Genomic DNA, 26,943 nt, shown 5'->3' with positions numbered 1-26,943 from the left:
GCCCCCTCCTATCTTCTTGTCTTCCCAGCTGTGACTGGGAACCATGACATCATTGCCCATTTCAGGTAGCCCCCAGTGGGCTCAGGCATGTGGATATGGAGGCCATGGGGACCCGGAGGCTGCTCCATGGGGGCAATGATGTGGGAGTGGTACTATGGTAGGTACTTTGCAAGGAACCCCTGTCTAGAAGTCCGCCTTGTTACCCACTTCTCTCCCCCACCCTATATAGCCCAAGCCCTACAGCTTAACACTGGAGAAACAGAGGCCCAGAGAGGAAAAGGGACTGGCCTAAGGTCATACTGAGAATAGGCATAGAACCTGTGCCTCCTGTGTCCTGGCCCTGTGCTCATTCTCATGCCTGGGAAGATGGAGCTCTTACTTTGGGACATCTTTTGTGAAGAATAGTGTGGAGTCATGTACCTATGTGAAGGAGGCCAACTTGCAAAAATGCCTTGTGGAATGGAGCAGTCATGATGGGCTCCCTGGAAGAGGAGGTAAAGCCTGGTTCAACAGAGAGGGTAGGTGAGGTACTGGCTGCCCTTGGGCAGCAGAGAGAAAGTTTGGCCAGGTTGTCATGTCTCCCATTTGTTGAGCCTCACTGGGGCCTCCTCAATTTAATCTTTTTTTTTGAGATGGAGTTTCACTCTGTCATCTAGGCTGGAGTGGGAGTGCAGTGGCACGATCTCAGGTCACTGCAACCTCCGCCTCCTGGGTTCAAGTGATTCTTCTGCCTCAGCCTCCTGAGTAGCTGGGGTTACAGGCGCACACCACCACACCGGCTAATTTTTGTATTTTTAGTAGAGATGGAGTTTCACCATGTTTGTCAGTCTGGTCTCGAACTCCTGACCTCATGATCCACCCGCCTCGGCCTCCCAAAATGCTGGGATTACAGGCGTCAGCCACCACGCCTGGCCAATTTAATCTTATCTTGTCCTCATGATAGGTTGTGAGAGGTTTTCCCCCACATCCTTACTGTATAGATTTATTAAATCGACAAACATTGATAGGCGCAGTGGCTCATGCCTATAATCTCAGTGCTTCGGAAGCCAAGGCAGGAGGATCACTTGAGCCTAGGAGTTCGAGACCAGCCTGGGCAACATGATAAAACCCTGTCTCTACCAAAAAAATCAAAAATTAGCCAGGTGTGGTGGCATGCATCTGTGGTCCCAGCTACTTGGGAGGCTAAGGTGGGAGAATCATTGAGCCCAGGAGATCAAGGCTGCAGTGAGCTGTGATTGTGTCACTGCACTCCAGCCTGGGTGACAGAGCAAGATTCTGTCTCAAAAAAAAAAAAAAATCTACAACTATTACCTGAGTTAGTGCTCTGTGTCAGGCCCTGTATCCCAGTACTGGGACCTAGAGGTGGCCAGGCAGACTGGCCCCGAGTCTGATGAGGGAGGCTGCTGGTGTCGGCCCGGCTGGGGGATCAGCCATGTGATTTGGGGCCAGTTACTTCCGCTCTCTGTGCCTCAGTTTCTCATCCAAAAAGTAGTGATAATGAAGTCCTTTCCTCCTAATGTTTATAAAGTATTCCAAACAGAGCCAGGCACATTGAAAGTACAATATCTGTATGTGTGTGTTTGCTTAAAGAGTTATCAAAGGAACAAGCTAATTGCATGTTGTTAGCAAGTGCTGCACAGGAAGTGAAAAGGGCGATGACGTGAGCGCTTTCTGGGGAGCTAGGAATGTTTTCTGTCTTGATGGAAGTTTGGGTCCCAAGGGTGTGTGCAATCATCAAAACTCATTGAATTGGACCCTCGAGACCTGCGCATTCTACTATATGTCAATTACACCTCAATAAACAAAGCATATATTGAAAGAAAGAAAAACAAAGGATGAAGAGGGAGGTCTTCTGAGAGGAGATGACATTGAGGTGGACCACATTGAGGGGAGGCCTGGAGGAGAAGGCTCTGGCTATGGGGAAGGAAGATGAGAAAACTGAGGCTCTAGGAGGTTTTGGGCTCAGGGTCAACTCAAGGGGTCAGGAGAGACAGCTCAGGGGATTTCTTGGCAGCTGGACCTGGGCCCAGGCTGAGGGCTCTGGCTCCTGTGATGTGCTCTGCAGAGAGGCCAGTGGGGCGTTTATTATATTTTCCGGGGACAGCCTTCACCCCTGCCCCTGTGCCTATTTTCAGGGCTTTGGCATTTGTAGAAGGACTATTTTAATCCATGTGGGAAATGGGTTCCTAAATATGGACTCAGTGGGGCAGGAAGCCTCGAGAGGCTCCAGCTCAGGGCAGCTCCACCTGCTCCTCTACCTCAGCGAAGCACAGGCTGCAGGCCCAGGCTGGAAGGCTCTCCAGCCCCTCCTTGGCCATCTACCGCCCTCCTTCTTTCCCTCTCGCTCCTCCCATCTCCCTCCAGTCCTGGGCCCATCCTCCCATCCTTTGTTTGCTCAGGAGCCCAGTGTTTCCTGCCAGGCCCCAGCTGGGGACCCCCAAGTGAACTTGACCTGCCTCTGCCCTCAAGCTGCCCCCAGGCTGGTAGGAGGAACAGAGGCAAAACCAGTAAGAAAGGTGCTGGGAGGGGCCGGGCGCAGTGGCTCACGCCTGTAATCCCAGCACTTCGGGCAGGTGGATCACGAGGTCAGGAGATCGAGACCATCTTGGCTAACATGGTGAAACCCCATCTCCATTAAAAATACAAAAAATAGCCGGGCCTGGTGGCGGGCACCTGTAGTCCCAGCTACTCGGGAGGCTGAGGCAGAATGACGTGAACCCGGGAGGCGGAGCTTGCAGTGAGCTGAGATTGCGCCACTGCACTCCAGCCTGGGTGACAGAGTGAGACTCTGTCTCAAAAAACAAACAAACAAACAAAAATAAAGGTGCTAGGGGGACTTTCCAGAGAGAGAGAAAGAGAGAGAGAGAGACAGAGAGAGAGAGAGATCGATCGATCTGAATTGAGCCCTGAAGTTTCCTCAAAAAGAGGGAGTTGACCCAACAGAGAAGATGAGGCAAGAATGCACATGACAGGGACCAGCACAGGCCTAGACACAGAGGCCTCGGGGAGTAAGGCTTGTTTGGGAACAGCACATATATTTTTTCTGGCCAGAACAAACTGGTTTTGGCCCAGAGGTGGCAGGAAGTGAGGTGGGAAAGGAAGGCAAGCCCTGTGTGCTGGGGGAGGACATTTACCTGGAAGATGTGAGGAAGTGTCTGTGGCCACAGGTGGATTAGAGTCATAAGGGGAGAGGCAGGGCTGAGGACCCTACTGAAAGCATTCCAGCTGTGAGCTTGGACTTTTAAGAGAGAAGAGGAGGACTCTGATGTGAGAATGAGATGCCACAAGGTGGGCAGTGAGGAGGAAGGGTGGGAGCCAGCCTGGGAGGCCTGACAGGAGATGATCAGGTCAGGCTGGGGAGGAGGGGACCAGGCAGGGGGAGGGGGAGGAGGCAAAGAAGGAACCAGGTGCAGGGAGGGAGGATGGTACCTCTTGGCTCCTGTGGCTGAGGATTGGGGTACCCCTAGCTAGAGCCGCCACAGGACATGGTGGAGGCAGGTGGGAGGCACTGAGCTTTCTGGTCCCAGCGCTGAGAAAGAAGCTGGTGATGGGGAATTGTGTGGACACTAACCTGAGGGGTGTTCTGGAAGGCAAGGGCAGCATGAGCAAGGATCCACGGTGTCCAGGCGGGAGCGTCTGCCCACAGCAGCCTTGACGCACACCCCCAGCCTGCTCTGGGTAATGGGGCAGGGGCACAGAGCTGCTGGAGGGCTTGTCCAGCCCCTGGCTCTGTGTATTGCTTGCACTGCCTGTATTCCCAGGCTAGGGTTGAGGGAAGCAGCTCTAGAAAAGGAGGGACAGCCAAGGGGCAGCAGGCTCGAGAAACCACTGCCTGCCTCTCCCCTCTCTGGGACACTGCCCTGCCCCAATTTGTCTTTACCTAGAGAGCATGTGTGGTCCCAGAGCCTGCCCCTAACAGTGCCCTATGTAAAGTGGCCTGGCTCTTCCCATCCTGCAGAGGAGGAAATTAAGGCTGGGGCAGCCCAGGGTCCTACGGCTGCTGAGCAGTGCTGATCCGAGCCCCGGTCTTGAGCATCAGCCCTGGTCCCCAGCCCTCCTCCATTAGGAAACACAGTGTCACAGCTGGTCCTTGAGTGAGCAACCCTTTTGTGGGGTGGCTTCTCCCTGCTGTCACCATTCTGGGCCATCTCCTTATGCATGCTGACTTCTCCTTCTCCCCCTACAGCAGTGCCACCGTGAGGCCTTGTTCATTTCTGGTGCTGGTTGGCAGCCACAGTCCATGGCTGACTTAACCCGAGCAAGGATCCTGATGCCTGCCCACTGGATGCTTGCCTTGGCCGGGATGCACCCTGTGGGGATGACTCTGCTATTACTCCATTTTACAGAGTTGTGGGCTGCAGCTTGGAGCTGTGAATGTTTGCCTGAGGTCACACCAAGTCATTGGAGGAATTCAATCCCAAACCCACATCTCACTCCACTCAGCTGTCATCTCACTCAACTAGGATCCTCCCTTCCCCCAGTCTCTACCTCTGGGTCCTTACAGGCGATCTGTAAGCATGGGATGAGGGTAGAGGCTGGGCAGCTAGGTCACCTTGAGATGGCCCCACCTCTCTCACAGTGCGATGACATTGTTGCCCTGGTACTGCATAGCAGCTCCCAGGCAGGCTATAAAGTTACCTTGGGAGCTGGGTACTGACTGGGTGGTCATGACCAAGCAACTCATTTTAGAAGCACTTCTCTTGGTAGTGACAGTTTTGTTCTCATGCCCACTCCTGGAGAATTTGAAGTCTTAATTACTTTTACCCCTACAGGAGTGTGGCCTTGTCTCCCTCCACTCTGGGCCATTTTCTTTGTGGGAGATAGATTGACAGACACAGGCCTCAACCTCTCCTGCAGGAAGTCTTCCTTCCCACTCCAGCACTCTCCTGATCATGCTGAGGCCTGTAGGGCAGTTTGCGTGTTGGTGCACCCTCTCCCCTCCCTAGCCTTTCCCCAGCACCTTCTACTTCTACACTTACGTTTCTCATAGATGCGCTGGGTGAGAATCACAAGGGAGGCATCAAGGGCCTACTGTGTACCAGGTGCTATCCTGTACGATTTACATGTACAATTTCCAACCCTAGCCTAGGAAATGGAACAACTGTGTCATCCTCATTGTAAAAATGAGGCTCAAGGGGTGTGTGGCCCCTGGCTTGGGGTCCCGTGGCTGCTGTGTGATTAGAGTGGGGTTTTAAAACCCACTCAGTTTCCATCTGAGAAGGGAGGCAAGGGCTTCTTTGGCCTCTGAGCCCCTCGAAGCAGTCAGCCACCTCCTGGGGACCCCTTGAACTACCTGCCAAGCTGCTTAAGCCCAGGACTGACCCTCAAGTCCAGAGGCTTACTGGACCACAAATCAGAGAAACCTAGATTCAAATTCTCATTCTTCTCCTTATAAGCTGTGTGACCTGGGGCAGGTCACAGGCCTCAGAGCTTATATGTTTTTGTCTGCAAAGTGATGGTAGAGGGCTCTGAGCCTGACGCTTTCTATGCCCACCCACCCACAGCTCCTGTATGACAGCCCCAAGGCCCGGCAGGAGGTAGACCATCACTGGCAGGCTTCTGGCGGCCCCCATATTGTCCGCATCCTGGATGTGTATGAGAACATGCACCATGGCAAGCGCTGTCTCCTCATCATCATGGAATGGTATGCTGGCCTGCCCTGTCTCCATACCCCCTCGGCATCCCTGTGGCCCCCAGGCTCCCTGCCATGCTTCTAGGGGCTTTCTTTGTTCTTCAGGTAGCAGAGCTGGGGGCCACTGTAGCCCCTGAGGGGCAATGGAGCAGGCAGCCACAGGCCCTGCCTATGGATCTATGGAGTTGGCCATAAGGACATTCCCTCAAGGGTGGGCAAGAAACCATAGGGGTTAATATGGCCTCCCTGAGTGTGATTTCTACCCTGTGAGGAGGACTGGAAGAGCTGTCAGAGAAGGCTCCCAATCCCTGAATATGGATGGACGGGGGATTTGGGGAAGAACAGGACCCACACAGTTCCCTCAACTTTCTCTCCTTTTGACCTGGGTATGTGCTCCCATGGTCCCACCAGGAATTGGGTGCTTGGGGCCTAGAACCAGGAGCCAGTGGCCTTCTCCTCCCTGGGCTTCTTCCTGTAACACCGTGGCTCAGCACCAGCCGTCCTTAGACTCTGGGTCTCCAGCTTCTCCCTGTCTGCCTTTCAAGTCCCCCCTTCCTGCACCGGTTAGCCAGTTCTTCAGATTTGGGGTTCAGATCCTGCCTCTGCTACCCACTAGCTATGTGACCATGGGCAGCTCTTAACCTCTCTGAATCTCTGTAACTCAGATGTAAGATGTGGGGAAGATCTTAATGTAGCATTTACCCTGTGCTTGACTCCATTCTAAGTGGCCCATGTGTATTGCATATTCAATCTGCATGACTATGGGGTTGGTGCTGTCATCCCTATCATACAAAAGAGATAGCTGAGTCACAGAGAGGTGAAAGAACCAGCCCAGGATCACACAACAGCGCTCATGAAATATGGATCCCAGGGCATGGCATATAGTAGGTGCCCAGAGAACAGTGGTCATATGATGATAATTAACATCTCATCCCACATTTGGGGAAACAGAGACTTGAATGGGGTTGGGAGTACCCAAGCCCTCACAGTCAGGTAGGGGCCGTGCCACTGGGAACACACAGGCTTCTTGGCAGGGATCAGCCCACCACCCTCTTCTAGTTCCAAGAGTTCAGTTCAACCCACCCAAGCCGACAACCCACCATGCACCAGGTTCTACAAGGGACAGGGAGGCTGACAGTGGCTGTTCAGTAGGGGAGGAGTGGAGCAGTAGGGCCTGAAGCCTGGGCAGGGGCAAGTGTAGAATGATGTGCAGTTTCTCCCTCTCTGCTTATAGTCACCTCTTTTACAGCATGGAAGGTGGTGAGTTGTTCAGCAGGATTCAGGAGCGTGGCGACCAGGCTTTCACTGAGAGAGGTATGTGCATGTAGCTGGACCAGCAGGAGGATTCAGGGTGAGAGGTATGGACCAGAGCGTTGTGTGTGATGTTGGGCAAGACCCTGTTCCTCTCTGTGCCTCAGTCTTCCCATCTGAATAAGAAAGGGTGAGACTCAGTGTCCATCCCCACAAGGGACTCTCTGAGTCTGAGACACTTTGTCGAACTTGGACTCTATGGCTTTGGGATGGAGACCTCAAAGCTTCTTGGTGCTGTCTCGCAGTTGAGCTGGGGAGAGGTAGCTCAGGACTGAGAAAAGAAGTTTAGATGGGTTGGGGGTATCCTCGGAGGAAACTGAGGTGTCTGGGGTGGCGTAGACATCCCAGGATAGAGAACCTGGATAGCAGGAGTGCTGTCACTGTCTTCTTGTCTTGTGCTGGCCTGTTAGACTGTGTCCAGTAGGGATGATAGGGTGGGGGCTTGACCTTTGACTGGCATCACTGACCCCCTCCTCCTCTGTTTCTGCAGAAGCTGCAGAGATAATGCGGGATATCGGCACTGCCATCCAGTTTCTGCACAGCCATAACATCGCCCACCGAGATGTCAAGGTGAGGCTCCAGGATTCAGGTTGGGGGCCCAGGGAAGAGGATATTGTCCCACTCCACAATCCCTGATGGCATCCAGGACCCACTGGATGGAGGCCATGTTCTCTAGTCACATTCAAAGCCTCTGCTCTGTGTCTCAGACTGCTTTTCTCAGCTTCTTCTCTAGTTTCAGCATACTCATTCTGTTCTCACCAGGTGGGTCCCCTTGTTTCTTTCAAACACTGAGTAATCCCAACAGTAATGAGAATAACTGACTGCCTGCCTAAAGCCAGCAGGCCCTGACAAGCAATCTCGTTTCATTCTCACCCAACCTTGTGAGATAAGTGCCATTACCCATTTTACAGATGAGGAAAACAAGGCTCAGAAAAAGATTAAGTGACTTGCCCAGGGGCTGTGTAGTTGCTGCACTGGGATTCATTCATTCATTTGTTCACTTGTTCAGCAAGAAATTTTGTGTGGACGCAATGTGCCAGGCCTCAGGCAGGGGCTGCCTGATGCTGTTGGGTTTTTTTTTGTTTTGTTTTGTTCTGTTTTTTTGAGATAGAGTCTCACTCTGTCACCTAGGCTGGAGTGCAGTGGGGCAATCTCAGCTCACTGCAGCTTCTGCCTCCCAGATTTAAGCGAGTCTCCTGCCTCAGCCTCCCAAGTAGCTGGGACTACAGGTGCACACCACCATACCTGGCTAATTTTTGTATTTTTCGTAGAGATGAGGTTTCACCATGTTAGCCAGGCTGGTCTTGAACTCCTGACATCAGGTAATCCTCCCGCCTCGGCCTCAAAAAGTGCTGGGATTACAGGCGTGAGCCATTCCACCCGACCCTGTTGCAGCTTTTGTGAAGTCACAGCCATAGCTTTGACAGATCAGGCCCTCTGATACAGCATTTTAAGGGAAAGAAGCCATTTGCTGAGCACTGGAGGAAGGAACAGAGGTAGTGCCAGTTGTTAGGCCACCTTCCAGTCTTGAGGCTGGAAGCTCAGCTCGCCAAATTTCCTATCCTGGGAGGACTGGGTCTTAGAGGTCATCTGGATCAGATGGATGAAATGCAAACCAAGGCAGCACACACATGCATGTGCACACATAGGCATGTGTGAGCACTATCAGAGCAGAGTCTGCTCCTCCTGGGCCCTCTGCCCCAAGCCTAGAACATTACCTTCCTTGGCTTATTTCCTCCTCAGTCTGGGCAGAGGTGAGCTGAGGTTACAGCTGCTGCATCAGGTCCTCCCTCTGGCTGAGCACCCCAACCTGTAAATCCTTGCTTTATTTGGACCCTGGCTTTTTTTTCCCAAAGAGAGAAAAGCCTTCTGCAGAGGAGATTCCCTTGAATAGACTAAAACTGCTTTTCTGTTTTTATCACAATTGAGAAGGTCAGATCTTCTCAAACGGAACCCGAGAAATAGCATCCATTGGTTCTAAACCACCACCCCATTCTTCTACCAACACCCCATCCTTCTACCCCAGCTCTGCTTGGGGGTCTCTTCTGCTCCTCTCCACGGGCCTACATCCTACCTACCATTCATTAAAAACCAGTTTCAGGGACAGACCTCCCCACTGCCCTCATCTGCCAGGCCCCTGGCTACTCCTGGGACACAGGAAGATTGCCCCTGTGCAGCTCCTGGAGTCTGAGCAACCAGGGCCTTCTCCCCTGAGCAACCTCAGATGGGGCTGTCCTTCTAGCCCTGTAGGATTCACTCTGGGCTGGATATGGGACATGTGCTTGGCGATACTGACTTACGAGCAGCCTGCCTTCCCCCGGCACCCTTGCTCTAGCATTTCATGGCAATGTCACCAACTCAGGATCAGAAGTTCCTGCCCCGAGGCTTTCTATGGCACTTGGTCATTCACAGCCTTGGCTGAACACCTGCCTTGCTTCCCCTTTTGTGAATGAAGGTAGCACCTTGGGTTTCTCTATATTTGGCCCATGTTGGTGGGCAAGGCCCAGGTCTTTTTATAAATGGACCTGGCTCCTTCTGCACTGGGATGGAGTCGGGCAGTTTGGCTGAAGATCACCTTGGGGCTCTGCTCCTGCCTGGTTCCTAACTCCAAACCAATGTTTTCTCTTTCTGGCCCAGCCTGAAAACCTGCTCTACACATCTAAGGAGAAAGACGCAGTGCTTAAGCTCACCGATTTTGGCTTTGCTAAGGAGACCACCCAAAATGCCCTGCAGACACCCTGCTATACTCCCTATTATGTGGGTGAGTCCTTGGGACATGATTTGTAACTCCTCACCCCAACTTATACAGCTGTATTGTGGGGTAGCCAGTGGGTTGCAGAAACCAAAGGGTTAAAGCCCAGCAAGGAGGGAGGGGGAGAATTCTGTCTGCATGGAGGCGGGTGACGTGGGGGGCCGGAGGCTGCAAAAATATTCTCCCAAACTTCAGCTTCTGCTTTTGAAAATAGATCCAGGAAAATTCTGGCTGTGGCCTGTGAGCTGAATGACATCACAGCAGCTCTAAATATATATGTGATAAAAGGCTGCCATCAGCTCGGGACGGAGCCCAACCGCGGTTGTTTTTCTCCAGTTTTTGTCTTCCTGGGATTCATATTCAGAAAGTGGGCATGCATTTCCTCCTAACTTGGAGGGACAAAGGGTACCAGTCACCTGCCTTGTGGGAGAGGGTCACTAAAGCCAGGGCTTGGAGGTGTGCACATACTCATGCTTCCTGGAAAAGTTCACTGCCCTTCTGCAAGTGGGCAACTCCCGGATCTGAAAATACTCCTTGCCAAAACTGCCCCCTAACCTGAGAGTGGGGTGATGACAGAGGGCTTTTCTCCCTCAGAAGAGGTCTTCCTGGAGGGCTGCTGAAGGGGTGGGAAGTTCCCTGAGACAGTTGAAATGGCACTCTTGTTAACTAGGATGTGTTTTGCACTAAGTATTTTAACTTAGAAATCTTCTAGCCTACCCACCTCATTGCACAGGGAAGACAAAGGCCCCATGGATTGGTAGCCAAGCTGATGATGGAATGCAGAGCCCTGCCCCTGGTTCCTCCTTGCCTGTGACCTAGACTGTGCATTCAGGGAGGCAAGGGACACAGGACAGCTGGCAGGCCAAGACCCTCTCACCCACGGCAGTTTCCCACCAAGCCCCAGACTGGCCTTCTCTTCTCTTCTTTCACCAAGGTTGAGACTGGCAGAGGGGCTCAGGCCCAAAGGAGCTAGGGGTATGTCTGAAAGTGGTTGAATTTTTTCTGGGAGCTTTCTCCTTCCCCAACTTCACACACATGCTGCCTTTCCAAAAGGTGCCAGACGCCAGTCTGCTCTGCCCTACCTCCCAGCCCAGGTACCTGCTCCCCACCTTGCCCAGGCTTCAGGCTCCTGCCTGGGCTCCAAGACCCTTGGGTCTGAGAGCCCTGCTGTCCCTCTGCCCTGGCAGCCCCTGAGGTCCTGGGTCCAGAGAAGTATGACAAGTCATGCGACATGTGGTCCCTGGGTGTCATCATGTACATCCTGTGAGTACCTTCCCCACCCCCTGCCTCCATCTCCTGCCCTTACCCCCACTGTGAGCCCTCAGGACCACTTCTGTCCCCTTACCCTCATGTCCTTGGTGAGGAGCTTGTGTGTGTCACTCCTCATGCAGGCTGCCCTTCTCTTTTGGTCATGGGACACCACTCCTTCAGGTGCCTGAGGGTCTCCCCATGCCAAGGGCTGATGGCATTCCTGGGATGTGCCTGGGAGTCCGGAGGGCTGGTATTATTGCCATGGTGTCTGGTTGCCTGTCTCCCCAGTCAGGGGCTTTTGAGGGGAAATGGGTCCACCCTGGCACTGCTCCCACCCTATGCCAAATGACTTACCCCTTCCCCCAGCCTTTGTGGCTTCCCACCCTTCTACTCCAACACGGGCCAGGCCATCTCCCCAGGGATGAAGAGGAGGATCCGCCTGGGCCAGTATGGCTTCCCCAATCCTGAGTGGTCAGAAGTCTCTGAGGATGGTGAGTGAACCTCTCTGTCCCAGCCTGCCTCACCTGGCCCCTGCGGCTTTCATACTGGGAAACATCACTTTGGTGTCAAACTGACCTGTGTTCAAATCTTGGCTCCCCCTCTTCCCAGCTATGGGACCCTAGGCAAGTCCCCTAGCCTTCTTGAGCCTCAGTTTCTACATCTGCCAAACAGGCTCAAAACTTGCCTCCTCAAAACTCCCTCTAACTCCTATTCCTCATTCATATTTTCCCCTCTGAGGACCACAAACCAGGCTGCCCTGTATGAGTTATCTACTGCTGCTTAACCAATTATCCTGAACACTTAGTGCTTCAAAACAAGAAATAGTTGTTAGCTCACTCTTTCTGTGGGTTGGGAATTTGGGAGCACATGCAGTCCCTGCCCCAGCAGAGCTTGTGGTCTGTGGGGAAGGGTGGAGGGGCTGGCTCTGCAATCTCACCTCTCCCCTCTCTTCCCCGGCCCCCCTAGCCAAGCATCTGATCCGCCTCCTGTTGAAGACAGACCCCACAGAGAGGCTGACCATCACTCAGTTCATGAACCACCCCTGGATCAACGTGAGCCCCTCCTCCTCCCATGGCAGGCAGGGTGTCCAGCAGGAGTGGGGCTGCCGGGCAGGAGGGTGGTGGCTCTGCTTTGAGGCCCCAGTGCAGGGCTGGAATGGGCCCATGCGCACAGGTAGATAGTAGGGCTTCACCTACAACCTGGCTTTGTCACTGCCCCAGTGAGGCTCCTTCCCCGCCCTGAGCCTTAGTTTTTCCATCTGAGACTGGGAGAAGGGGATGGAGTGGGGGGGACCAGTGCTGTCCCAGGTGCCTTCAGTTTCTAATCCATGGGCGTGGGGCTCCTTCCAGCAATCGATGGTGGTGCCACAGACCCCACTCCACACGGCCCGAGTGCTGCAGGAGGACAGAGACCACTGGGATGAAGTCAAGGTGGGTGGGCTCTGCCTCAGTCTCACTACAGGTGCCAGGGTTTGGGCAAAAGGGACTTCAGGGGGGTGGCTACGCAGGGTCTGGGGTCTTTGGCCCCTTTCTATACCTGGAGCACAGGGTGTCAGTGACTGTCGCAGTGGTCCAACCATGGCACTCCAAGGATTGGGCCTCACTACGCCATTCAGTGTGGTGCTGTTCCTAGCTCACTTCCTCAATGAAATGGGGCTTTGGTACCAAGCTTGGATGATGACCTCTCTTATAACCAACAACATTTGGGAGGGTGGTCAGCCTGGTTTAGACCCAGCAGAGGCCACATTTGAACATATGGAGTAGCAGCTCCAGTGGCACAATCTCCAGGCCCCAGTGCGCTGGTTGCCCAGCGAGATGGCATTCTCTACAGGTCTTGTGGTTCTGTGGTGGAACTGGTTTAGTTCACTATCCCACTTACCCTTGGTGTGGTCCCCGGGAGTAGCTCTCCTTTTGTGCCTTAGTGAATAAGCTCGGTGTCTACCACAGAGGACTGTAGTGAGGATCATGTGATGCAAAGGGCTTGGCCCAGTGCTGGGCACACAGTGGGCACAGAGGCAGCACAGGCTGTCACTGACATTAAGGGGCTGCCCAGGAAGGGGGTGATAGTTCCTAAGGTCAGTACATCCTGACCTCTTAGTGCCCCCCATCCTGTCTGTCCCCAGGAGGAGATGACCAGTGCCTTGGCCACTATGCGGGTAGACTACGACCAGGTGAAGATCAAGGACCTGAAGACCTCTAACAACCGGCTCCTCAACAAGAGGAGAAAGAAGCAGGCAGGCAGCTCCTCTGCCTCACAGGGCTGCAACAACCAGTAGCTCATGGGGCCTTGGAGGAGCCTGGCCTCTCAGCCTGCATGACAGACTGAAATGTGCTGAGGCCCTGGCCAGGAGGGCCTAGGGTCATTCTTTTAACAAAAGGATTATTTTGTTGTGTTTTAATTTGTCACTCGGAACTTCAGGATGGAGGATCCTGACCCTAAACCTCCTTCAGATCTCTGGCCCAGGCTCAAGCCCTAGAGACGGGCAGGGCCTAGGGGCTGGGAGCTGCCTGCTGCCATAGCAGCACCTTTAGCCAGGTTGGCCTGAACGAGGCCTCTGTGCTGTCCTGCCCTGGTGCATGGCCTTAGCTTTCTAGGCCACTGGGAGTTGTGGCTGGGCTTCCCATCTTCCACGTCTTCCACAGAGACATCCCCCTGCGGGATGGGCAGATGGGCCTGGCCTTGAGAAAGGCATTGGCCATTGGTTGCCATGGTGACCAGGGACCACGTTGCTGCCTGTGAATGCTGAGTGAGTGAGTAAGGGAGGAGGGGCAATCGAGGGTTCACCTCTGCCTTCTTGGGGAGGCTGATTTCTCACACACTGGCTGGCCCTCTCATTCTCACTCCTCCTTGGGCCCTGAGGTTGCTGGATCCAGTCTGCCTGCCTCCCTGTGCAGTCCAGCCCTGCCTTGCTGCAGCCCCAGCCCAGACGGCACTCAGCGCTCTCCCCTGAGGGAGTCCCTGGGCCTAGCCATCCCCTCACTACTCCCGACCCAAAGGGTGACTTTTCATCTGAACTTAAGGTGGGGGATATTTTTAACCTTTTTCCACTTTGGAAAACATCACTGTGACAAAAGCCAGTATACTTTCCCTGCACCCATCTGCTCACCAGATCTCAGGCAGGAAAGCCCCTCTCTCTTGATGTCAGGGGCTATCTTTTGGTATACTTGTGTGAAAGTGGCTGGTTGGGAGCAGAGCTAAGTGGCTTCCCATTAACCTGAGGTCTCTTTCTTTACTCTGGGTCAGACCTGAGGTTGGGGAAGGCGACTGAGCCATGCTCAGACCGTCTGGTCCTGGCTTGGGCCTGAGTGGGGCAGAGGGGGGCCTTTCCTGGCTGATCAGAGCTTACCAGCCCCACCCCACCATGGTAGCCTCAGGGCGCCGAGTGCCTGATACTTGCCTGACAAGTGCCTGACACCCAGCCTAGTTCCTTCCTGGCCCCTCACTGGCTGGGAAACCCTAGACCATGTCAGATAGGACAACACTGCTGGGTTTTACATCCAGATAGTAATAAACACCATTTCATCATTTTCTCCTGGCTCCTGGGTTTACTTTTTGTCTACAGGGGTGGACAAAAGTGGCCCAAGGGCAGCTTCTCAGACCCACTAGTGATTTCATCCCAGCTGGAGGGGGTGCCTCCGGCCTGATAAGCATGCCATGCTAACTCCAAGGCCACTGAGTCCTCACTAGGCGTAGAAAGGTCAGAAGAGCTGAGGGATGGCAGCTGCCACATGCCCCCAGCTCTGTGCCACCCCTGTGCAGTGTGTGTGACACCTACCCCCGGTCCTGTGTGTGCCAGTGTCTGCCCACAGTGGCCACCCCCAGCTGTGTGCCAGCCTGCTGAAGGGCGGGCAGAGTGCCTGCTGCAGCGCTGAGCTATTTTCAGAAACTGCCAGATTTCATTTGGCAGTGAGAATATCGAGGAGGGGAGGGGGCGGCATGCTGCAAGACTGTCTTTTGACTACTCCAGTAACAGAGCACTCTCACCCCTCAGGAGCCCTTGCGGGTAGCTTCAAGGAGGGCCCTAACTGGCATTTCTCTCCCAGCTCCTATCTTGAGAAACCTCCCAGTTTTCCAAGAGCTCATCTGCTGCCTGCAGCGCTCTCTCCTCCACCCCCACTTCCTTCAGGGCGTGGGGGAGGGTGCAGAGATGCTGGAAGGCAGGGGACAGGCAAACACGCCTGAGACGTTCTGCTGCTTCCCAGCCTGGTGACCTTGGGAGCTTTCTTGGCCTCAGTTTCCTCAGCTGTGTCCTGGCAATGATAATGCCCATCTCATGGAGTCGTGTGGGGGATGTGAGCAGATGATGTGTGTGAAGTACTTAGTGAGGTGCCAGGTGCATGGCTTATGCCCCACACTCATTAGCTACTCCAACATCCTTAGTCATCAGGAAGGAGAGAAGTATCTAGAGTTATATCTAGAGTATCTAGAAGTCTCTAGAAGAAAAAGCAGCCCCAAATCTGCCTCAGGAAGGACAGAAGTATCTAGAGTTATATCTAGAGTATCTAGAAGTCTCTAGAAGAAAAAGCAACCCCAAATCTACCTCAGGAACTTCCTATCTAGACAATCAGGCCTTCCTCACCCATGGGGTTTCATTTCCAAGGGCCTGCTCCCCAGAGCAGCACCATGTGGGCCTCCTGGGCTTTGGTTCCAGTACTGGGCTTCCAGGAGGGTGGCCAGATAAGTTCAAGAGACTCCATGGAGACTGTAGTTCAGCCCAGCCTTCCTAGTGTACTCTACATCTGGAGGAATGCTGGCCAGACGCAAAGGTAGATGTAGTCCATCTAGTCACAAAGCTGCGGAGGCACAGATGGCCTCCCTTGCTTGGCTGCCAAGCATCCAGTGTACCTGAGATGCTGTGCTTGGTGCAAGGAAGGCTGCAGTGAGAACTTCAGACAGGGAGCTCACCTCAAAGTGTTTACATTCATGCGGAAGAAGGTGCAAACATCACATGTTGAAAATGTTAAATTGGCCGGGCGTGGTGACTCACGCCTGTAATCCCAGCCCTTTGGGAGGCCAAAACAGGCAGATCACGGAGTCAGGAGATCAAGACCATCCTGGCCAACATGGTGAAACCCCATCTCTACTAAAATATAAAAAGTTAGCCGGGCATTGTGGCAGGTGCCTGTAATCCCAGCTACTCTCGAGGCTGAGGCATGGGAATCACTTGAACCCAGGAGGCGGAGGTTGCAGTGAGCCGAGATCACACCACTGCACTCCAGCCTGGCAACAAAGCAAAAGTCCATCTCAAAAAAAAAAATGTTTAATCAAGGTCTTGATATGGTCTGTGATGGAAGAACATGGCTCCAGGAGAAGGAGGTGTCATGGGACAGTTTCAGCCAAAGAGAGAATATATGCATCCCAGTGCTGGGAAAGGTGCCTGATAGGATACAGGGTTGCAGGCAGAAGTGCAGGGACCAGGGCCTCAGAGACAGAGGGACTCCCTGCCCTAGGACTCCCATCTGCCACTCCACTCTGCCAGTCTATGCTTCTCCCTGGGGCTGGCCTTGATCCTCTGCCTGCACTGGGGTTTTTTTTTTTTTTTTTTTTTGACTTCTCCATAGCTCTGGCAAAACTAGAGCTGCAGAAGTCCTAGCTGGGGAGGTCATCTGTTCAGGTGTCCACATGTCAGTTTCAGGGGAGGGTTCTTATTGGTCACATTTGGCCCCTTGCTGTTGTTGGGGAGAGGGTAGGGCCCCTCCTGTAACTAGGTGGGGAGGGGTGCCCTAGAGGCCGTTAGCAGAAGAGCAGATGGAAGGATTGCCCCATTATCTCCCACATCTGTTTGGCCACTTTCAAGAGCCCATGAGGAGTTTGGTCCAGCCGCTAGCCCAGCCCAGGGCCTGGCTCCATGATCTCCTGCATCAGGTGTCGCGCTTACAAGCCAGGACCGGGAGGCTGGATGCCTGGCCAAGTCACACTCCTTTTTGGGCCTCAGTGTGGCTGTCCGTGAAATGGGAGCAAATCTCTGACAATCAGCTAGTATTAGGTGAGCTAAGAAGCCAAGTGACCACTTGTTCTCATCGGCGAGTCCAGACGCACAGGCATTTGCGTGGGCTCTATGATAACTTCCCTGGCAGCTTTTGCTAAGGAATTCCGTAAGAAGCTACTTGGGAGGCTGAGGCAGGTTGAGCCCAGGAGCTTAAAGTTACAGTGAGCCATGATTGTGCCACTGCATTCCAGCCTGGGCAACAGAGCGAGACTCTGTCTCTTGAAAAAAAAAAATTCCATCAAAGTTATAAACAAACGTGTGCACATGCGTGCGTGCGTGTGTGTGTGTGACATCTCTTCCCAGTGATGTTCCCCCTGACCTGGCCAACAGCCCTGATTCTGTCCTCCAAACCTGATGCTGGCTGGCTTCCAATAGCCTGGCTCATTGCTATTCTACACCAGCCCCTCTCTGCCCTCAATTCAGCCCCTCCACTTCAGTGTCAGAATTGAGCCTCAAAATGCAGCCCGCTACAGCCTCTGCAGGGGTCTCCGTGCTTCCAAGCCTGCTTGAAACTTTCTTTCTGGCAGGCATGGGGAGGGGGGAGGGCAGGCTGTGTGTGGCTGTCACCAGGCCTGGCTGCTTTGGGCCGAGCCTTTGCATCCCTAGTGGGTCCTCACGGCTGCCCACAAACCCAGCAGGGTAAAATTCTTCGTTTTGTCATACTGAGCAGCCAGCATGCTTAACCAGCAGGCAGGGAAGGGTCTGGCAAGCCCACCTCCCCTGCTGTGTGTGGGATGGAGTGGGGTTGTCTAGAGCCAGGAGACCTGAGCTTTGGTTTACATGAGGCCTTGAGCAAGGCAGTTCTTATTTTTGAGGTTGCCCATCAGTAAAATGAGAGGCTGAATTAACAGGACCAGATTATTCCAGCACCCTTGACAGACATATCACCACCAGTTGATGGATTGTGAGGAATGCTCTATGTTCAGGCAGATCATGCATTTTTCCAACCCTCAGTTTTCTTATCTGTTAGCGTGATCCTCACAAGGATGGGGCAGGGCTGCAATGAAGACAGGGAGAGGGATGGCCGAGCCCAAAGGCCTTGGTCACCAGCATAGCCCAAGCGTCTGCTAGGTGATGCACTAAGCTGCCCAGTACTCTGCTAGTTCTACCCTCTCTGTGTCCCCTGACCGGGAGAAGGCAGCTGTTGACTGAAGGGAACAAGTTCCCTGGGGCTCAGAGGAGCTGGTAGAGAGGTTAATTGGGGTGTGGGGCCACCCGCTGGTCACCTGGGTAAGCATTCAGTGGGCACCTACTGTGTGCCATAGCCTGAAGGAGCTGTGGGGCAGGGGAGAGACCACAGCACCATAATGAATAGCTGACATTTATTGAGTGCCTACTGTGTGCCAGGACTGTGCTAAAGCTTTACATGGATCATCTCACTTAGTCCTCACATTCTCATCTTACAGATAGAGAAACTGAGTCCCAAGCTCTTAGCTGCTGCTCTCTGTGCTAGAGGAGGTCAAAGGAAGGAAATGCTGTTTTTGGCTAGGGGCAATCACAGAAGACTTCCAAAAGGTGGTGACAATACGAACTTAAAGGGAAAGCCAGATTTGGATAGACAAACATTTAGGGACTCAGCTGGCAGGTACACGGGGAGGCAAGGCATTTTGTGTGAAGAATGGAAAACAAGTCTATTTACTGGGTGAGAGGCAGCCATGGCACAGGGGTCTCTCATTTCCTTGTCCCACCTCCTGTAGGAAGTCAGAATGGGGTGCTCAGGGATGAGACAATGGGCCCCTGGTAACAGCTCCTCTCTCTTAGAGCCCCCAGGGTTCTCCCATGGGTGGTGCATTCCTCCTCCACATGTGCACTTCTGGCTCCTCTGGAGATAGACCCAGCCAATGTGTCAGACAATCTATCCATCCCCTCTTACTGCTCTAGCATTTCTGATTGATTTCAGAGTTGGCTGTTAGAGTTGGGGCCAGATCTTTTCACATTGGACTCCCTGAACCCCCCAGGATTTGGTGAAGGAGCCCTAGGGCCCTCCACTTTTGCTTCCAACACAGCTATTTTATAGATTGGTGTCCTGAGATTTAATTTGAACAAGTTTACATGCATTAAAAAAGTTTATGGAGCACTGAGCTAGACATTAACAAAAGTGACCTCAAATTTTGCAAGGCAGGCATTAAGATCTCCATTTTACAGATGGGAAACCAAGGCTCGGAGTAACTAAGTGGCTTGCCAAGGTTCATGGCTGGTGAGGACAGGAGGCAGGGCTCTGACATGGCAAAATGGCTACAAGATTGTCCTTTCTCCTACGGTTCCTGCCCTCAGAGAGTCCATACTTCATGGGCACGGGCACCTGCCGGCATTGTCTGGTGGTGCTGACAAAAGGAGCAGAGATGACTGGGTGATCATGGCTGTCTTAGGCAGGCTTGCTTTCCCCTTTCTGAAGAGTTCACTCTGGACAGAGACAGTTGGGGCAAAGAGTGGGTGGTCGGACTGAGGCAGCAGGGGAGGCACTGGGAAGCCTGCCTTAGCCTGTAAACCCTGCCCCAGTGTCGAGGCTGTGTAGATAAAGCAGATGACACCCCCATTCCCATTCCTGACCTTAATCTGTGTTCACAGCAAGCCAGGGAGTAATCAACCCTCAGACTTGGCAGAGATGCTCTGTGTGGGAATGAGGCAGGCCCCTCAGCCACCTCTTGAAGCAGCACCCCCCAGTGCAGGGACTCTTCCCACCCCAGTCTCCCTTCCAGGTGATGGGACCTTGACTCATGGGTCACGTTTCCCCCACATGAGCTACTAGGGCTGGATGGAGGGTCTCAGGGCCAACTGAAAAGGCCCAGGGGGTGAGGGCCTGGGCTTTTAGCTCTGGGCCTGGCCTGTTTGAGTCATGCCTTGGAGCTCATGTTTTAGCACCTAGTGTGTGCGAGACAGATCTCGTACTTGACTTTGTTTACTTTTCTGTTTTTCAGTAGCCCTCCCAGGCAGAGATTATGCCCACTTTGCAGATGAAGTCACTGAAACTTGAATAGTAGCAGAAGAAACTTCCCAGGTTCCTATGAGTGGTGTGTGGCAGGACCAGGGTCTCAAGCTAGGGGCATGGAGCTTCACAATCCCCTTCCTAATGGGAAGGCTACCCCTGCCCGAAGAGTTCCAGTGTCATCTGACCCCTTCCCTGATCTGGTCTAGCTGGAGGAGATGTCATAAACCCGTTCCTCCTCTGCCCTGATCTTCTATGCCCCTGGATGCCAGAGGAAGGATTCTTGGGGGTGACCTTCTATGGCCTCTGGTCCCTGAACTTGGGCAAGGAGCGGCTGGCACCTCTCAGGATGCTTTAAAGTCAGAGTGCTTCCCTGCAGAGGAGACAGATGTTGGGTCTGAGTCACACAGCTTGGGATCCCCTTCTGACTCCACCCTATGACCTTGGACAACTCCCTTAATCTCTCTGAGCCCATTTCCTCATTAGAACATGTGGATAGCAATGCCTTCCCCCCAGACTGTGAGACTGGGAAAGGTAAGGCACGACAGTTTGCTGCGCTCCCAGCATGTCATAGGTCCTGAAAAAATTCACCTCACATATGAGACCGTGTGGGGCGTGATGGTGTTTAAGGAAGTATTGAGTCACAGGTTAAAGCCTTTAGAAAGGAGACTGACTTCCTGGGAGAAGCTGCAGTCAGAGCTCCTGTCTAACTGAGCCGCCCACCTGCCCTTGAGGCCTCTCTCTCTCTCTCTCTGAAGGTTCCTGCCAGGCCAGGCCCCAGTAGGCTGCACAGTGGGACTGGCCAGGGCTGCTATGAAAGACAGATGAAGCAGGGGATGCTCTGCCCAGTGGCATCAGGCAGGTCCAGAGAACCCCTCCTTACAGGATCAGGAAGGGAGCCAGAGACTGTGGCTCCCTTCGTACCAGCTGGTGAGGGGATGGACTGGCCCAGTGTGCCTCCTGTGGGCAGGTGTCTCTGTGTTGTTGGCTGAGTCAAGTTAAGCAGACAGGACTCCTTCTACAATAATGGAGCCTACAGCCAAACAGTGGAGTGACAGACAGGGACAAAAGGGTCAGGGGGTGGGGAGTGTCTCTGAGAAGGGGACACTCAGCCAAGGATGAATGACAAGAAGTTGATTATAAGAAAAGAGAGGCCGGGCATGGTGTCTCATGCCTGTAATCCCAGCACTTTGGGAGGTCGAGGTGGGTGGATTACCTGAGGTCAGGAGTTCAAGACCAGCCTGGCCAACATGGTGAAACCCTGTCTCTACTAAAAATACAAAAATTAGCCAGGTGTGGTGGCATGCACCTGTAATCCCAGCTACTTGGGAGGCTGAGGCAGGAGAATTGCTTGAACCTGGGAGGCGAGGTTGCAGTGAGCCGAGATCGCACCACTGCACTCCAGCCTGGATGAAACAGCAAGACTCCGTCTCAAAAAAAAAAAAAAAAAAAAAAAAAAAAAAAAAAAAAAAAAAAAAAAAAAAAAGGAAAAAAAAAAAAAAGAAAAGAGAAGGACATGCCAGGAAGAGAGAATAGCAAGCGCAAAGGCCTTATAGAGGAAACAGCCTTTGAGAATCTGAGGAGCAGAAAAGAACACAATATAGAGAGTGCTGGTCTCATCCAGCCTCCCCCGGACAGAAGTGAGCATGTGGGCACACTTATGTGACCCAAGGAAGTCAAGCTTTTTGAAGGCACGTTTCTCTAGGTTCTGCCACTGACCACCCAGGACAGAATGAGTCCAGGGCTCAGGATGGGTTGGCCAGATGTGAATCAGCCCCCACCTGGCCCTTGACTTTACCGATGGAACACCAGCTCCTAAGATGGCTTTGATATCTAATTGCTGGCAATAAATTAAACCCACAAAACCGTGGATGCAAAGCTCACTGGGGCTGTTAACATCAGCAAAGCCAGTGGCTGTGCCTGTTTTCACACCAAGATGCCATAAGATACAACTCACCTCTGGAGATAGATTACATGGAGACAGGGCTCTGCCCTTTGGGCCTGGAAGAGAGAGGGTCGATTCCTGTTACTGAGCTCCTGTAACCAGGCTTGATCTTATCACAGTTATATGAGTGCTTGGGAGGGAGATCCTGGAGTAGGGGTGAGCAGAGATTTTCAGCAATAGTCATACACTCTAATCTCAGCCAGCAAGAGACAAGCCCCTCCTCCCTCTAGCCCGTGAGTGAGTGCAGGCCAGGGGCCTAGGACTAGGAGCACTGCCAAGGGATGAGGGGATCCCAAGGTGTTCTTCCTGGGACAGCCATCCTCCTCCTATGGCCACCTTTCCCAGCCTGCCCTGAGAAGGTTTTCTTCCTTCTGTTGCTCTGGAAGTCAGGTGGGTTTCCTGAGACAGTTAGTTCCATGGAATAAATACTTCCCACCTGAAGCTGGGAGGGCTGCCTGGAGGAGGTTAGGATGCCGTGCATGTGTAAAAGGGGGTTTAGGGAAGGAGCAGGCAGCCAGTTTCCACGCTCTGGAGGGAAGATAGTCAGAGGTCAGCTGAATTTTCCAAGGTTGCCCAGAAGGTTAGTAGCTGGACCTATAAACAAAAGAAGGCTCCCTGGAGATGGTCTGAAATGTAGGGGCAGAGGAAGATGGCATCAGGACTGGAGGGACTTAGAAGAGCTTGTGGCTCTAGCTTCAGGACTTCAGATGATTCCTCCCTAGAGTACGATTACTCTTAGAAAAAGATGGTACCTCTTGGGCCTCTACACTTTCTTGCCTCCATGTTTGTCCTCTTGGACTGGCCAAACCCAGTCCTCCGAGGATGGAAGTGGATCCAGGAAAAATGAAAATTGACACAGGCATGGTTCAGAAACAGCTTGAGAGCTGGAATGGACAGGCACTTCTAAATAGACTCCAAGACGGTCACAGCTGGAAAGTACCATTTGATTCTCATTTTACAAATGAGAAAACTGAGGCTCAGAAGCCAGCTACCCAGCTTTGACTGTCTCGCCCAACATGTGCAGCCCCCTGTCCCCTGGCTGGGCCACCTTGCCTTCCCTGGCCTTAGAGTTCCCTCTCAGGTCTTTCTGGCTCTCACTTTTCCCTGCAGAGCTGTTTTCCATTTTTGCTTATTTCTGAAGGGGACTTTATCGATGACCGGTTTTGTGGCATCCATGACTCTTAATTAGGCTTCCTTAGGCCTCCTTTCAGAAGGCTTTGAGTGAAAAGACCATCAGTATTTGGCACTGGCATCAGTGTAGAGGGCTCTGCCCATAGCACGGAGAGAAGGGCAGATGTGCAGGGAGACTGGTGCTGAATTACTGGGGCCTAGAGAGCCTGAAGGCCTGAAGAGGGGTTTTCAGACCCCTTCTCACGCATGTTCTGCTGGAAGCCAAAGGCCCTTCAAGTCTGAGAGCCCTGGCTTCTGGGCTGGCTGCTGATGTCCCCCTCCCTACCACTCTCAGGACTACAACTGCCCAAAGGCTGGACACACACAGGGATTTCCTGGCTGCATCCTGTGGATGGAGTGGGGCTGAGGAGATGTTGGAAGCCATAGCCTGGCTGAGTTGAAGTCCCTACTCTCCGGCTGGAAATGCAGCCACTGCCTATAGGCTCTTCAGCATAACGATGTCTTTCAGAGAATCAGGGCTATGGAGATCACGAGAGGAGAGTGGTAGTTTTGCTTGGCTTTGGGACTTGAGGTGGGTTTGGAAGGAAGATGGAAGGTCAAAGCAGAGAGGGCACAGCATGGCTCTGGGAATGGTCTTGCTGATTTGGGTGTGGGGAGTGTGGCTAGGAAAGGGCAAGCTCTCTTAAGCTTTAAGTGCCCAGCCTGGGGTGGAAAAAGAAATGCCAGGCTGAGTATGGACACCACTCTGGAGGCAATAGGGAGCCATTAGGGACCCTTGGACTGAAGAGAAGTGACAAGAGAGTGGTTTGGGGCCGCTTCGCCTGGGAATTGGCAATGATGAAGCCAGAGTGGAGGAACTCTCCTCACAATTTCTCCCAGATTCAAGTAGCACAGCCTCAGGGCAGACGTTACTCTCCAAGGGTGACTGGGACTGTGGCTGGATGCTCAGAGACAGCCCAGGATGATTCCCATGCAAATCACCATCAACCCCTGGCTCATACCCACCCTTGGTTAGAGTATTCCTTGACAAGCTCTCCCTGGGGCATTCTTAGACCAGCACCAGTTGTGTTTTCCAGGTGAGCGGAGCAGTTCTTATGTTGTCAGACCTGAGGTTCCCCACAGCCTGGGACTTCCTGTCCAATGGAAGGAAAAAGGAAAACTTGCATTATTGAGAGATGGATCCTGAACCCCTCAGCTCATGTAACCCTTGCAGCAGTCAGAGGCAGGTGCCATTTGCACCCATTTTATACCTAACACGTCCCGATGAGCCAAGTCTTCTCAGACTCCACAGTCCCTGCTGGTCCCTAGACTCTGGGGTTTCCCCGGCTCTGGGCCCCATCAGAACCTCCCTGGGGCCTCCACCTTGAAAACCTGCCTGAGCATGGATGGTGCATACATTTACTGCAGGCTCCTTGAGTGCTACTGCTCCACAACTGGGTCTGGGGAGGTTGGTCCCAGGTGGCCACCTCTAGTGGTCTCTTTCTGGCTGGTGGTTGCCAGCATCAAGAACCACCATCACTTCTCACACCATTCAAGAAGCCCTCAGGGTTTTCTCTGCATTTAGAAAAGAGCACAAAAACATAGGCTGTATCCTGGAAGTGGGCAGGGGATAGGGGAAAGCCTCTCCCACTTTCCTCTTCCCCAGAGTATCTTCCACAGCTTCCAGACTTGTCACTATGGAGTGTCACAGTCTTAGGTTTGGTACTGCCCACTCCAGGTTCTGCAAAAGTTTGAAGGTCAGCCTCTTAAAGATTGTGGTTGCTGGCCGGGCGCGGTAGCTCACGCCTGTAATCCCAGCACTTTGGGAGGCCAAGGCAGGCAGATCACGAGGTCAAGAGATCGAGACCATCCTGGCTAACATGGTGAAACTCTGTCTCTATTAAAAATACAAAAAAATTAGCCAGGCATGGTGGCGGGTGCCTGTAGTCCCAGCCACTCGGGAGGCTGAGGCAGGAGAATGGCATGAACCTGGGAGGTGGAGGTTACAGGGAGTCGAGATCGCGCCACTGCACTCCAGCCTGGGCGACAGAGCAAGACTCCATCTCAAAAAAAAAAAAAAAAAAAAAGAAAAGAAAAAGATTGTGGTTGCTGGTTTCCCTGGATATAGAGAAGGGGTTTTGGTGTTAGGAAGTCCTCGGAACTCTGGGGCTGGCTGCTATAGCTGATCTTGTACAAGTCTCTTCTGTTCTTTGCAATCTCAGTTCCCTTGACTGTAAGATGGCCAAAATTATGCTCACAGGAATATTGGGAAGATTTCACGTGAGAATACATGAGAAAATACCATAATTATAAAGTCTGGTGCTCCAAGAGTAGAATTACTTCAGGTTAGAGGGAGTTGGGGGGCCCTGGACCAGCTCTACAGAATGGGGAGATGAAAGGGGCTGGAGGGCAGGTAGCATCTGATCTGACAGAGAGGGCCAGAGCAGTTATATTCATCTAGGGGCTCCCATGCCATGCAGAGATCTCTGCTGTACTATGCCTGCCCTGCGGACATTAAGGGTAGTCTGCTGTTTACCTAGAAGAGTTTATATAGACAATAGTCAAAAGCTTGGGGTCCAGGGAGCCAGTATTGGGAGGCCAGTGGCCAGCCTGGAGGAAGAAGAGAGTAGGTGGAGAGAGCTGGAGACATAGTGCTCTTTTCCAAAGGCCACACCTATGCTCACGAACTTGGGTTATGCCTCAGGCCTTGGGTGCTGCGGGACAGCCCAACAGGAACGAGAACGTTTCCTAAGCAAAAGATAAACTCTGAGGGCACTACCTGGTTCCAGGCCCAAGGAAGGCATGTTTTCAGACCCCTGTTCCAGCCTCGTCCCCTGGCAGTCCTGGTCCATCTTACTGAGCACAGAATCACATGCCTCATGCTCCCCAGGGCCAGTTTTGTAAGCCCAGAAGTCAAGGCCTAACGTGAACCTGATGAATGAATCAGATCAAATACATGCTGTATGCTCCCAGGCCTGATTTCTCCAACTCCTCCAGGCCACATCCAAGGGGGAGCTACAGAAATGTCCGTGCCTCAGTTTCCATGAGGAATAGCATTCAGCAGTTCAGGTCTGTGATGGACTCTAAGAACAGCGCCAGGGCCAGGCGCGGTGGCTCACGCCTGTAATCACAGCACTTTGGGAATGCCAAGGCGGGTGGACCATGAGGTCAGGAGTTCAAGACCAGCCTGACCAACATGGTGAAACCCTGTCTCTACTAAAAATAGAAAAATTAGCTGGGCGTGGTGGTGTGCACCTGTAATCCCAGCTACTCAGGAGGCTGAGGCAGGAGAATCGCTTGAACCCAGGAGGCGGAGGTTGCAGTGAGCCAAGATTGCGACACTGCACTCCAGTCTAGGTGACAGAGTGAGACTCCATCTCAAAAAAAAAAAAGAACAGCGCCATAGGTTAGTCATGCTCAAACAAGTAGCTTCCAAAAGGAGCCAGCATGTCATTTGGCAAGAGTGGAAACGAGAGAGAAGGGGGAGGTGTCATACACCGTTTTTGTTTTGTTTTTTTTTTTTTTTGAGATAGAGTCTCACTCTGTTGCCTAGGCTGTAGTGCAATGGCACCATCTTGACTCACTGCAACCTCCGCCTCCCAGGTTCAAGCTATTCTCGTGTCTCAGCCTTCAAGTAGCTGGGATTACAGGCATGCACCACCACACCCGGCTAATTTTTATATTTTTAGTAGAGACAGGGTTTCACCATGTTGGCCAGGCTGGTCTGGAACCCCTGACCTCAAGTGGTCCGCCTGCCTCTGCCTCCTAAAGTGCTGGTATCACAGGCGTGAACCACTGTGCCTGGCCTTCATACACTTTTAAATAACCAGATCTCAGGTAAACTCACTTATCACCAAGGGGATGGCACTAAGCCATTCATTAGGGATTGGCCCCCCATGATCCAAACGCCTCCCACCAGGCCCTACCTCCAACGCTGGGGATTACATTTCAACATGAGATTTGGCAGGGACAAATGTCAAAACCATTTCATCATAGATGGACATGTAAGAGGGAGAGAGGCACCAAG

At 52.9% G+C, this 26,943-nt stretch overlaps 1 protein-coding gene across 2 annotated transcripts in view; it reads left to right on the top strand.

Annotated features, from left to right (window-relative positions):
* The window catches only part of MAPKAPK3 (MAPK activated protein kinase 3), a 31,253-nt gene extending 17,909 nt beyond the window's left edge, over positions 1–13,344 (top strand). For both annotated transcript variants that reach the window (XM_032161432.2, XM_032161433.2), the window contains exons 3-11: positions 5,505–5,644; positions 6,882–6,946; positions 7,434–7,513; positions 9,581–9,704; positions 10,883–10,958; positions 11,313–11,437; positions 11,913–11,998; positions 12,296–12,376; positions 13,069–13,344. In XM_032161432.2, the coding sequence (XP_032017323.1) occupies positions 5,505–5,644; positions 6,882–6,946; positions 7,434–7,513; positions 9,581–9,704; positions 10,883–10,958; positions 11,313–11,437; positions 11,913–11,998; positions 12,296–12,376; positions 13,069–13,221 (930 nt within the window). In that variant the 3' untranslated portion in view covers positions 13,222–13,344. The remainder of the gene's footprint in view (positions 1–5,504; positions 5,645–6,881; positions 6,947–7,433; positions 7,514–9,580; positions 9,705–10,882; positions 10,959–11,312; positions 11,438–11,912; positions 11,999–12,295; positions 12,377–13,068) is intronic.
* Positions 13,345–26,943: the final 13,599 nt, after the last annotated feature.

Source organism: Hylobates moloch, unplaced genomic scaffold, assembly GCF_009828535.3.
Source record: "Hylobates moloch isolate HMO894 unplaced genomic scaffold, HMol_V3 SCAFFOLD_8, whole genome shotgun sequence".
Classification (NCBI taxonomy): domain Eukaryota; kingdom Metazoa; phylum Chordata; class Mammalia; order Primates; family Hylobatidae; genus Hylobates; species Hylobates moloch.
Note: the sequence above shows the minus strand (reverse complement) of the source record. Positions and strands in the feature narration are given on the sequence as shown.